Source organism: Ursus maritimus (assembly GCF_017311325.1).
Source record: "Ursus maritimus isolate PB19 chromosome X unlocalized genomic scaffold, ASM1731132v1 scaffold_X1, whole genome shotgun sequence".
NCBI classification, from domain to species: Eukaryota; Metazoa; Chordata; class Mammalia; order Carnivora; family Ursidae; genus Ursus; species Ursus maritimus.
In genome coordinates, this window is record NW_024423319.1 from 60,660,433 (window position 1) to 60,673,836 (window position 13,404).

Here is a 13,404-nt window from a genome sequence, read left to right on the forward strand (position 1 = left end):
GATTTCAGGGTGAAGGCCAAGACTCTCCCAAAGACCCTTGCTGTTTTCCTGAGCTACCAAAGAAACTGTTTAAATGAATGGTTTTGATTGGGGTAAATAATTGGCAGATTGAAAAGCAGTGTGTTTATTTCATGGTGGATTGGTGATGCAAATCTCAGTACCATTGTATTATGTAGTATTGTTACCCAGCCTGTGTATTTAATAGCACATTCTTCTTTGTAGGGTTATCCAGATATTATAGACACTCCTATGGACTTCAGCACTGTGAAAGAAACTTTGGAAGCAGGAAATTATGGTAGTCCTCTGGAATTTTATAAGGACGTTCGCCAAATATTCAGCAACTCCAAAGCTTATACCTCTAATAAAAAGTCAAGGGTATGGAAAAACAATATTAGGTGGATTAATTACTTAGGCATTTACATATATATGTATATCAGGTAGTTTTCTTTCATCAGTTTTAAAACCGCTAAAGAAGTATATATTACAGTTCTGACATGGTTACTGAAGTTTATTTTCCCTGTGAACAAAAAAATAGTAATCATTTCTGATTTTTGTAATCACTGGTGTCTGATTAACTTTTAAATCAGTTGTGCACTAGATATATACTTGCCCACTTTCACCTCATATGAAATGAATTTTCACTAATATCTGCAGGCATATTCACTTTTGGTTTACTTCCTACATATATACTTACATATGTTTATAATATTTGAAACTGTAAGTTTCATATTTTGAAGACTTTTTTCAGCTTATACATTATGAACGTTTTCCCATGTCATTATGACTCTTTGAAAACAGTTTTAATGTCTCTGTAGTATTCTACTGTATGGTTGTTTTAGGTTATTTAACCAGTGCCCTGGTGTTTGAGATTTAGGTGGTTTCTAGTTTTTAACTTTATATGAATAATGCTGTGGCTTTCATCTTTAACATTCTTGAACATAATTATTTTGTGTGTACAGTTCTCTAATATTTACTTAGGATAAATTCCCAGAAGCAAAATTATTGTGAAAGGATAGCTATATTTCTAATATTTTTGGTACATAATGCAAATTATTGTTTTAGAATGTTGTTCCAGTTAAAATATTCTCTGGCAATGTATGCGAATCTTTTTCCTACCCTTCCCAATATTGGATATGATCTTTTAAAATCTTTGTTAATTTCTAGGTGAAAATGATATCTTTTTTTAATAATATTTTTTATTATATTATGTTAGTCACTATACAGTACATCCCTAGTTTTTGATATAAAGTTCCATAATGATATCTTATTTTAATTCTTTAGGAAGAGTTTTTCAAGTGTATGAAATTACACATATATTTTGCCTGAAAGGATAATGCTGATACTAGTCCAAGCATATTTATACTTTTTATTTTCGTATAATTAAAGTAGTTGATTTCTGCCTTTTCAGATCTATAGCATGACACTGCGATTATCTGCCTTATTTGAAAGTCATATTAAAAATATCATCTCTGAATATAAGTCAGGAATGCAGAGTCAGAAGAGGAGAAGGCCCCGGTACAGAAAACGTCTAAGAAGCAGCAGCAGTTCATTATCTAGTAGCAGAGCTCCTAGGTATGTTACATTGATGTAGAATTTTATGTTTTAAGGCATTTTGTATATATTACCTCATTTCTTAAAGTTTATTGAACAGTTTGAGAAGATCCAAAGACCAAAAAGATTTTTAAGAACTCTTGTACTTGTGTAAAGATGGAGTGGTAACCCAAAGCTTTGTTTATGTGGATTTTATTATGCCAAAAACTATTTTTTTTTAATTTTAATGATTGATTTTCAACTTTGTCATATTACCAATTTGAAGCATTTCACCTAAATTATAAGGCATTTCTTTGGTCAGCTTAAGGATTTTGTATCATACTATCATAATATGTTGCTAATAGAAAAAACAAATGTTCATTGTTATATATTTTAAATTGTAGTCCCAAAGGGAAGCAAAAACAAATGAAGTTGCAGCCTAAAAATGACCAGAATACCTCAGTGTCTTATGCCAGGACTAGCTCTCCTTTCTCGTCTCCCGGTAAATGTCTTTTGTTTTCAATGTTCTATATTTTCAGTTTAATACTGATATTAAGGATGTAGAAGAGGCAGCATGATCTATACTACAAAAAGCAATGGATTTAGATGTAGAAAAGTTGTATTTTATTCCCAGTCCTTCTAACTGTGTGGCCTTGGGTAAGATATTAGGCCATAGAATTCAGTTTCTTCATTTTTAAAATGAAAGTGTTGAGACTAGATGAATTTTAAGTCTCTTAGGTTTAAAATTCTGTGACTATAATTTTCAACTCTGTAATATCTCAGAGCACTCATTTACGACATATTTGCAAACATGAAAATTGAGGATTCATTATCTGGGGAGGTGGTTTTCTTGGACAAGTTTTTCTGGCATTCTGTGCTTGAAAACTTAATGATGTGATGAAACATTTGTTCTCAAAATATTCATATTTCCCTCTTCAAACAACTTGTGTGTTTGATGTTGGAGTAAAATAACTGAGATATCATTTTAAAAACAACCTGTTTAATTTTCCTGAAACATGATAATTAATATTACAATCTTTTTAAATATAAGTTTCAGATGCTGCTGAAGGCCTTTCATCATATTTACTTGATGATGAACTGGATGGGCCATTTTCTTCATCGAGCTTCAGTGGCTATAGCCGAAGTGGAAATAGCCATGACCCAGGGAAAGCCAAATCATTTCGGAATAGAGTTTTACCAATTAAACAAGGTAGGAAATAAATATGGACAGGACATTTATTCTTTGTTCTCTTATGATGGCAGATAAATCATTTAAAAGCTGGCTGATGTATTTAGGTAGTAAAAATTAGCGTGCCCTTATAGTTAATGACAATTTTAATGTTGTCAAAAAATTTGAATAAGATAGGGTTTCATATCCACAATCAGGAACAAGCCATTAGCAGATTCCATAACTATTTCAAAAACATATTTTAGTCTTTTAAAATAAAATATGAAATAAATAGGTAGGGAAAACTAAATGAAGAGATATTTCAAACCAAACCCTTTTTTAAAATTGAGATAGCCCTTAAAAATATAAGACCTACCTAAAAATGATTTTGGAATGTTTTTTCCTTTGCTATCAATATAGTTTAATATATGAAATGTATTTTTATTTTTTATAAATTTTAATGAAAGATTAAGTAACATATCCACCGCCGTTGAACTGTCAAATGACTTAAAAATTGACTTTCTAAGGATATATTTTATATTGGTTATATGAAAAATATTGAAACATTTGATTACCTTAAAATAATTTAGTGCCTTTATTTTTCCCATTTTGTATCTTTATTCTCTTCTCTAGTCATGCTGCACATTGCCTACACATGCCACTTTCTTCTCTTTTTTCCCTTCCCTTCACTGTCAAGCTATTAGAAAGAATAGCTTATATTTCTTGCTTCTATTTTCTTTCCACCTAAAAATTCCCTTATCCTTTATAGGCTGGCTTCTGACCCCATCACTCTCCAAAAGCTGTTCTCCCCTGAATCACCTGTTCTCTTTAGTAACCAACCAGTGTTCTTTTCTTAGTCCCTATCTCCTTGATTTTCTCTATCTTTACATACTATTAAATACCCCCTCTAGGAACTCTACTGACAGGTTTCTTTCCTGATTATCATACATCTCTGTTTTTCTTATAGTTCTATATTTTCCGTTTCTTTTCTTTGGCTGTACTTACCTCCTTTTTGCAGAGTTTCCCACAGGTTTCTTGATTTGTTTGTTTGTTTGGGTCTTTCTTTTTCTTTTGGTCTTCTACAAATAATCTAATAACCATATCAATCATGTTCATGCTGATGACTCTCCAAATTCACATAGCTAGCCCTAACATCTCTTTATTCTACCTGTCTCGTTTCCAAGTGCTTCCTAAGATAATTTCCTTGGGTGCTTATCATCCATCTTTCTGTCTCAAACATGCTTCTGTTTCTGCACTCACTACTTTAGTTAATGCCACCACCATCTTTCTATTAACCCAACTTAAAATCTTGCAGTTGTCTTAAACACTTCTTTTACCCCTCATATCTAGTCAGTTGCTAAGTTTTGTGAATTCTAAAACTCTTTAATACCACTTAAATCCTTTGTCTACAGTTTCTATTGCTATCACCTTAGTCTTTAGCCTACTATATTAGTCAGCTTGGGCTGTTACAAAATGATACCACAGACTGGGTGGCTTAAAAGCAGATATCTATCTTTAGCAACTTTATTGAGATATCACTGACATAAAATACTGTGTATATTTAAAGTGTACAACTTGATGTCTTGTTATATGTATGCATTGAGAAATGGTCACCATGATCAAACTAATTATAACATATCCATCACCCCACATAGTTACCCTGTGTGTGTGTTAAGAGTTAAGATCTCTCCTTTTAGCAAATTTCAAGTGTACAATACAGTATTGTTAACTAATCACCATGCTGTACCTTAGATACCCAGAACTTACTCATTCTGAATAACCGAATCTTTATACGCTTTGACCAGTGTCTCTCCAATTCCTCTTCCTCCAGCCCCTAGCAACCACCATCCTACTCTCTGTTTATATGAGTATGACTGTTTTCGATTATATATGTAAGTGACATGCAATATTTCTCTTGCCCTGTCTTCCTCATTTTGCTTAGCATGATGTCTTCCCAGCTCCAAACATGTTATCGCAAATGACAAAATTTCCTTCTTCTTAAAGGCTAATATTCCACTGTGGGTTGTGAGTGTATGTGTGTATGTGTGTGTATTACATTTTTTATATTCATCTGTAGAAAGACATACAGATTATTAACATATCTTGGCTATCGTGAATAATGCTACAGTGAACATAGGAGTACAGATATCTCTTGAAGATCTGATTTCAGTTCCTCTGGTTATATATCCAGAAGTAGGGTTACTAGATCAAATGATAGTTGTATTTGTAATTTTTTGAGGAACCCCCCCATAAATATTTCCATAATGGCTATACTAATTTTCCCTTTTCTCCACATCCTTGCCAACAATTGTTATCTCTTATCTTTCTTTTTTCAAAGAAAGAGAACTTGGCCAGTAATATTTATTTCTATAAAACAAGGTGAGTGTACAAAAAGACCACCACGGGACCATGTACATCAGACATATCCCATGCTTTGCATTTCCTCCCTCAGGGGCACTGTGCATGAGACCTGGGAAGGATGAGGGGTGCTGGTACAAGGTGTGGATGGAGGATGAAAGAAACAAGACTGTGGACTCTGGGAAACAAACTGAGGGCTTCAGAGGGGAGGGGGGTGGGGGAGTGGGATAGGCTGGTGATGGGTTTTAAGGAGGGCACGTACTGCATGGTGCACTGGGTGTTATACACAAGTAATGAATCATGGAAATTTACATCAAAAACTACGGATGTACTGTATGGTGACTAACATAATAAAAAATTATTATAAAAAAAAAGAAACAGGACATAGACATGTGGTGTCATGTCCACAGCCACATCGGGTGCTGTCCTTTCTTAAAAATTGTTATTTTAAATGCAGTTAGTTAACATACACTGTTATGTTAATTTCAGGTATACAATATGTGATTTAACAGTTACATACATCACCTGGTACTTATCACGGCAAGTGCACTCCTTAATCCCCATCACCTGTTTAACCCATCCCCCCCCATCCACCTCCCCTCTGGTAACCATCAGTTTGTTCTCATAATTAAGAGTATTTTTCTTGATTTGTCTCTTTCTCTTTTCTTCTCTTTGCTCATTTGTTTTGTTTCTAAAATTCAACATATGAGTGACATCATATGGTATTTGTCTTTCTCTAACTGACATATTTTACTTAGTGTGTTACTTTCTACCTCCATACATGTTGTTGCAAATGGCAAGATTTCATTCTTTTTTATGGCTGAATAATATTCCACTGTGTGTGTGTGTGTGTGTGTGTGTGTGTGTGTGTGTGTGTGTGTGTATACATGCACCACATCTTTATCCATTCATTATTCAGTGGATATTTGCACTCCTTCCATATCTTGGGTATTGTTGATAATGCTGCTATAAACATAAGGGTGCATGTAGGCCTTTGTATTAATGTTTTTGTATTCTTTGGGTAAATACCCAGTAGTGTGATTGCTGTATCATAAGGTAGTTCTTCTTATAACTTTTTGAGGAATCTTAATGTTTTGCACAGTAACTAAACCAGATTGCATTCCCATCAGCAGTGCAAGAGGGTTCCATTTTCTCCACAACTTTGCCAACACCTGTGTTTCTTGTGTTGGTGATTTTAGACATTCTGACAGGTGTGATGTGGTATCTCATTATAGATTTGATTTGCATTTCCCTCACAGTAAGTGATGATGATCTCTTTTCATGTGTCTGTTGGCCATCTGGATGTCTTGATGTCAAGGAAGAAGTCTGTTCATGTCTTCTCATTTTTTAATTAGATTATTTGTTTTGGGGTGTTGAGTTTTATAAGTTCTTTATATATTTTGGATACTAATGCTTTATCGGATATATCACTTGCAAATACCTTCTACCATTTAGGAGGTTGCCATGTAGTTTTCTTGATTACTTCCTTCACTGTGCAGAAGCTTTTTATTTTGATGTAGTCCCAATAATTTCTTTTTGCTTTTGCTTCCCTTGACTCAGGAGACATATATAGTAAGAAGTTGTTACAACTAATGTCAAAAAGGTTACTGCCTGTGTTGTCTTCTATAACTTTCATGGTTTCAGGTCTCACATTTAGGTCACATTTTGAATTTATTTTTATGTATGTTCTAAGAAAGTGGTCCACTTTCACTCTTTTGCATGTTACTCTCCAGTTTCCCCAACACCAGTCATTGAAGAAACTCTTTTTTTTTTCCATTGGATATTTCTTCCTACTTTGTTAAAAGATTAATTGACCATATAGTTGTAGGATTATTTCTGGGTTTTCTATTGTGTTCCATTTTTCTATGTGTCTATTTTTGTGCCAGTACCATACTATTTTGATTACTAGAGCTTTGTAATGTAACTTGAAACCTCTAATTGTGATGACTCCAGCTTTGCTTTTCTTTTTCAAGATTGCTTTGGCTATTTGGGGTCTTTGTGGTTCCTTACAAATTTTAGGATTGTTCTAGTTCTTTAAAAAAAGTTGTTGGTATTTTGATTGGTATTGCATTAAATCTGTAGATTGCTTTGGGTACTATAGACATTTTGACAATATTTGGTCTTCCAATCCATGAGCATGGAATGTCTTTCCATTTCTTTGTGTCATCTTCATTTACTTTCATCAGTGTTTTGTAGTTTTAAGAGTCCAGATCTTTGACCTCTTTGGTTAGGTTTATTCCTAGATATCTTACTATTTTTGGTGTAATTGTAAATGGGATTGTTTTCTTAATTTCTCTTTCTACTGCTCCATTATTGATATATAGAAATGAAGCAGATTTCTGTATTTTGATGTTTTTATCCTGTGACTTTACTAAATTTGTTTATCATTTCCAGCAGTTTTGTGTGTGTATGTGTGTGGAGTCTTTCAGGTTTTCTCTATGCAGTATCATGTCACCAGCAAATAGTGAAAGTTTTATTTCTTCCTTCCCTATTTGGATGAATTTTATTTCGTTTTGTTGTCTGATTGCTTTGTCTGAGACTTCCAGTACTATGTTGAATAAAAGTGGTGAGTGGACAATCCTTGTCTTGTTCCTGACCTTAGGGAAAAGTCTCTCAGTTTTGTCATATTAAGGATGATGTTAGCTGTGAGTTTTTCATATATGGCCTTTATGATGTTGAGGACTGTTCCCTTGAAACCTACTTTGCTGAGGGCTTTTATAATGAATGGATGTTGTACTTTGTCAAATGCTTTTTCTGTGTCTATTGAAAAAATCATATGGTTCTTATCCTTTCTCTTATTGATGTCATGTATCACATTGATTGATTTGTGAATGTTGAACTACCTTTGCAACCCAGAAATAAAACCCACCTGAAGATGGTGAATGATTCTTCTAATTTATTGTTGGATTCAGTTTGCTACTATTTTGTTGAAGACTTTTGCATCTATGTTCATCAAAGGTATTGTTTTGGCTTGTAGTTCTATTTATTAGTGGTGTCTTTATCTGGTTTTGATATCAGGGTAAAGCTGGCCTCATGGAATGAAGTTGGAAGTTTTCCTTCCTTTTCTGTTTTTTAGAGTAGTTTGAAGGGAATGAGTGTTAACTCTTCTTTAACTGTTTGGTAGAATTCCCCTGTATAGCCATCTGGCTCTGGACTTTTATTTGTTGGGAGTTTTGATTACTGATTCAATTTCTTTGCTGGTTTCAGTGTGTCCAGATTTTCTCTATCTTCCTCTTACTTGTGGTAGTTTATATATTTCTAGGCATGTATCCATTTCTTCCAGGGTTTTCCAGTTTGTTAGTATACGTAGTTTTTCATAATGTTCTCTTATGGTTGTTTGTATTTCTGTGGTATTGGGTGTTATTTCTCCTCTCTGATAGTGATTTTACTTATTTGAGTCCTTTCTTTTTTTTTCATCATAGGTCTAACTAGAGATTTATCAATTTTATTGATTTTTTTTTCCCAAACAACCAGCTCCTGGTTTCATTGATCTGTTCTATTATTTTTTTAGTTTCTTTATCATTTATTTTTCTTTTTTTAATTTTTATTTATTTTTTTGATGTAAAGTTCGATGATTCATTAGTTGCATATAACACCCAGTGCACCATGCAATATGTGCCCTCCTTACTACCCATCACCAGCCTATCCCATTATTTTTCCTGTAATCTTTATTATTTCTTTCTTTCTGCTGGCTATAGTTTTTTTTTCTTTTTCTAGCTCCTTTAGGTGTAAGGTTAGATTGTTTAAGATTTTTCTTTCACCTTGATATAGGCTTATATTATTATGAACTTCCCTCTTTGGAGCACTTTTGCTGCATCCCAAAGGTTTTGGATCATTCTGTTTTCATTTTCATTTGTTTCCATGTATTTTTTATTTCTTCTTTATTTCCTAGTTGAGCATTCATTGTTTAGTAGTATGTTATTTAACCTCCATATATTTGTGGTCTTTCCTCAGTTTTTTCTTGTGGTTGAATTCTAGTTTCATAGCATTGTGGTTAGAAAAGATGCATGGTATGGCTTTGATCTTTTTGAATTTGTTGAGGCTTCTTTTGTGGCCTAATGCATGATCTATTCTGGAGACAGTTCCATATGCACCTGAAAAGAATGTGTATTCAGCTGTTTTAGGATAGAATGTTCTGAATATATGTGTTAAATCCATCTGTTCCAGTATGTCATTCAAAGCCATTATTTCCTCATTGATTTTTTTTGTATTGTGTTTATTTTTTTTGTTTTTTTATTATATTATGTTAGTCACCATACAGTACATCCCTGGTTTCTGATGTAAAGTTCGAAGATTCATTAGTTGCGTATAACACCCAGTGCACCATGCAATACGTGCCCTCCTTACTACCCATCACCAGCCTATCCCATTATTTTTCCTGTAATCTTTATTATTTCTTTCTTTCTGCTGGCTATAGTTTTTTTTTCTTTTTCTAGCTCCTTTAGGTGTAAGGTTAGCAACCCACAGAATCATGAGAAAAAATAAATCACCATTAATTTAAGTCGTTAAATTTGGGGGTGGTTTGCTTTGCAGCGATAGTTAACGTAGCTGTGCTCACCGGTGTCTGGCTGGCTCGGTGCAGCATGTGACTCTTGGTCTAAGGGCTGTGAATTCGAGCCCCACGTGATGTAGAGCTTGCTTTCTTTTAAGAAAAAATAGTTAACTTTGCTCTAATGTGGTAATGAAATGGGTAAATAATTTGGGAAAGAAATAGAACTTGAAAGTACTTGATTTTTAATAGTATCCATTTTTATTTAAAAATATTATTAACAATGTGCTTATTATGTGTTAGGCATTGTGCTAAGCACTTTGTATATTACCTCATTTTATCTTCAAAAAACCCTATTAGGTAGAAATTATTCTTATTTTGCCGGAGGTCACGCAACCATTAGCCACTGGAATGGATTAGGGGATGAATAACCTCATCCTTTCAGAATCTGTTCTCACTTCTGCCCATTTTATGATTTGTTTATTTGTTTCTTGTGTATTGAGTTTGAGAAGTTCTTTGTAGATCTTGGATACCAGTCTTTTATCTGTAGCATCATTTGCAAATATATTCTCCCATTCCGTGGGCTGCCTGTTAGTTATTTTGACTGTTTCCTCATTGATTTTCTGTTTAGATGATCTGTCCATTCACATAAGTGCGCTGTTAAAGTCCCCTACTATTGTTGTATTATTATCAATTAGTTCCTTGATGTTTGTTGTTATTGTATGTGTTTGAGTGTTCCTATCTTAGGTGTATAAATATTTACAATTGTTTTATATTCTTGTTGAATTCTTTATTGTCTAGTGTTATTTGTCTCTTCTTATAGTCTTTGTTTTAAATCTAGTTTGTCCTTTATAAGTATCACTACTTCGGCTTTCTTTTGATATACATTTGTGTGATAGATGTTTCTCCATCCCTTCAATTTCAATTTGCATGTACCTTTAGGTCTAAAATGAATCTCCCTTGTCTGAAGAAAGCATCTGCATCCTAGAGACCGACTGGAAAGCCCAGGCTTTGGGTGAATGCACTAACCTCTGCCTCTAGACTTCTTCCCAGCCTGCTCCTACCTCCAGGTCCTGGGCCCGAGTTGTGGCCTCCAATCCAGCTGTCTGTCCTTGCTGCAGACCAGTTGCCCCCATAGCCCATGTCCTTCTATCCTGCCCATTTCTTCTGCCTAATGGGGTTTTGTGCAATTTGGGTGCTTTCCCATAAGCTGACCCTTGTAGTAATAGAGCCTTTAGGAGATTTTTGATAGAAACCAAGGACCTCCCTTCAGCTCCGAGCAGGTTTTTCCCTGAATTCCAACCCAAAGAATTATGTACCTTTCTAGTTTAGTCAAATTTATGGATGGCCTCTCTCCCTTTCCCACTCTACATTCTTGGTCCTATGTTAGCCCTATGTAAGTCTCAGAAATGGTGAAATGTACATCAGTCCAATAAAATACAAAATAACTAAATAAAATAAAAATAAAATGAATCTCATTGTAGGCAGCTTGTGGATGGATCTTGGGTTTTTTTATCCATTCTGTCTCCCTGTGTGTTTTGATTTTAGCATTTAGTCCATTTACATTCAAAGTAATTATAGATAGATATGTATTTAGTGCCATTTTATTACTTGTTTTTTTGGTTGTTTCTGAAGATTTTCTCTGCTCCTTTCTTGTCTTTCTCTCTTTCATGTTTTGCTGACTTTTTAGTGATATATTTCTCTTTATTCTTTGCATATTTATTAGAGGTTTTTAATATATGGTTACCAGTACATTTGTATATAACCTCTTCTGTATATAGGAGTATATGTTAAGTTGATAATCCTTAAGATTAGACCCATTCTTTACCCCTCTCCCCATGCTTTAAATATATGTTGTTATATTTTATATCCTTTTATCTTGTGAGTTCCTTGCCTGATTTTTTCACAGAAATATTCATGTTTACTGCTCTTATGTTTCTTATCTTTATATTGTAACTTTTGGTCTCTCCCTTCTACTCAAAGAGTCCCCTTAAATATTTCTTGTAGGGCTGGTTTAATGGTTATAAATTCCTTTACTTCTTGAAAGGAAAGCTCTACCTCTTCTTCTCTTCTGAATGATAGCCTTGCTAGATAGAGTATTCTTGGCTGCAGATTTTTCCCATTCCATACTTTGAATAATCATTCCACTCCCTTCTGGCTAGGAAAGTGTCTGTTGAAATATCTCCTGCTAGTTTTATGGGTTTTCCCTTCATGTTAGTATCTTTTGTCTTGATGATTTAAAAAATTTCTCTTGGGGCACCTGGGTGGCTCAGTCGGTTAAGCATTTGCCTTTGGCTCAGGTCACTGGGATCGAGTCTCACATCAGGCTCCCCACTCAGTGGGGAGCCTGCTTCTCCCTCTCCTGCCTGCTCCTGCTCCTGCTCTCTCTCACTCTGTCTCTCTCTCCAATAAATAAAATATTTTAAAAATAAAAATAAAAAAATAAATTTATCTTTATCACTGTATTTTGCCAATTTGATTACAATATGTCTTGGTGTGGATCTGCTTTTGTTGGTTTTGTTGGGGATGAGTCAGTGAGTTCCTTATATCTATTCTCATTTTGCATATTCTTTTTTCTATCTTTGGTTCAGCTTTAATACTTTACATTACTCTGTCTTCTAGGTTACTAATTTGTTCCTCTCCTTCTGTTGTTCTCTTCATTCCATCAAGAGTGTTTCTCATTTCGTGTATTGTACCCTTTATCTCTGCTGTGTTCTTCCTTATGTCTGTGTTAATGTTCTCATTCACGTCTTTCACTTTTTTCTCAAGTCCAATGAGGAGCCTTATGATGATTGCTTTAAATTCTCTATCAGGCATGTTACTTATATCTATTTCTGGCCATGGCCTGGTCCTGTTCTTTCATTTGGGATAGGTTTCTATTCCTCCTCATTTTGTCTGCCTCTTTCTGTCTGTTTCTATGTGTTAGGAAAGTCACCTATGTCTTTTGCTCTTGAAAGTAGTGACTTTATGAAGAAGAGTCCCTGCAGTGCAGAGTCCCCTGTTCACCAGAACCTGGCCCTTCATGAGAGTATCCTTTGTGTGTTGTTTATGCCCTGCTGTTGTGTCTGAGTCACTTTTCCTTTCAGTGCAGTCATCCGAACTGACTCTCTGCTTTTTCTGAGTTGTGCCTACTCTCTTTGGTATTAGTGGGACCCAGGCAGGCCAGCTCTGAGGTGGTGTGCCCACCAGGGAACTAGGAGCATTGCAGGGGTGTTCACAAAATTTGTGCTGGGCTACTAGTTTTAAGTTGGAATCCTGAGGTGCTAAAGCAGCTGGCTCCATGCACCAGGGTGGCTGGGTGCGTCACGATGTCTGTGGCTCAGCATGGCCAGGCAACAGGGCAGGGCTCAGCAGCTGAACATGGAGTGCTTTGGCAGCTGTGCACCTGGTGGCTGGGTGGGTCCCTGCAATGTTAACATAATTTGCCCTTAGTCAAGGGTCCAGGCCAGCAGACTTGGAGTGGGCAAGCCCTTAGGAAAACTTGTGGGCATGGTACAGTGCTAGTGGGGTCGGTAGTAAGTATCTGTGCAGCCCCACATCCTGCACATGGCCCATTGTTTATGCTAGGGGACAAGGGAGGAAAAAACGGCTCCTTCCAGCTCCCTCATTTTTGGAGAAGTCCCCCAACATGCTCCAAAACCAGTATAAACAGGTCTCCTTTTTGCCCCTGGGGTTGTGTAAACTGACGTTTTTATGTTGCCTCCTGGCGCAGGCTGCTATGTCTTTAAGGGCGGCTACCCAGGTATCACTCATCCTCCAGAGTTGCCCAGTGTTGAGTCAGCTGACTTTTAAAGCTCCAGGCTCCAAGTCCCAGTGGTTAAACAAATACAGGAATTCAGCCCATGTGGTTTTCAAAGCC

General features: G+C 35.4%; 1 protein-coding gene across 1 annotated transcript in view; it reads left to right on the forward strand.

Moving 5' to 3' along the window:
- BRWD3 (bromodomain and WD repeat domain containing 3) overlaps window positions 1–13,404 on the forward strand; it is a 216,465-nt gene that overhangs the window by 186,408 nt on the left and 16,653 nt on the right. The window contains exons 37-40 of the mRNA XM_040630327.1: window positions 223–375; window positions 1,409–1,572; window positions 1,935–2,032; window positions 2,582–2,740. Of these exons, the coding sequence (XP_040486261.1) occupies window positions 223–375; window positions 1,409–1,572; window positions 1,935–2,032; window positions 2,582–2,740 (574 nt within the window). The remainder of the gene's footprint in view (window positions 1–222; window positions 376–1,408; window positions 1,573–1,934; window positions 2,033–2,581; window positions 2,741–13,404) is intronic.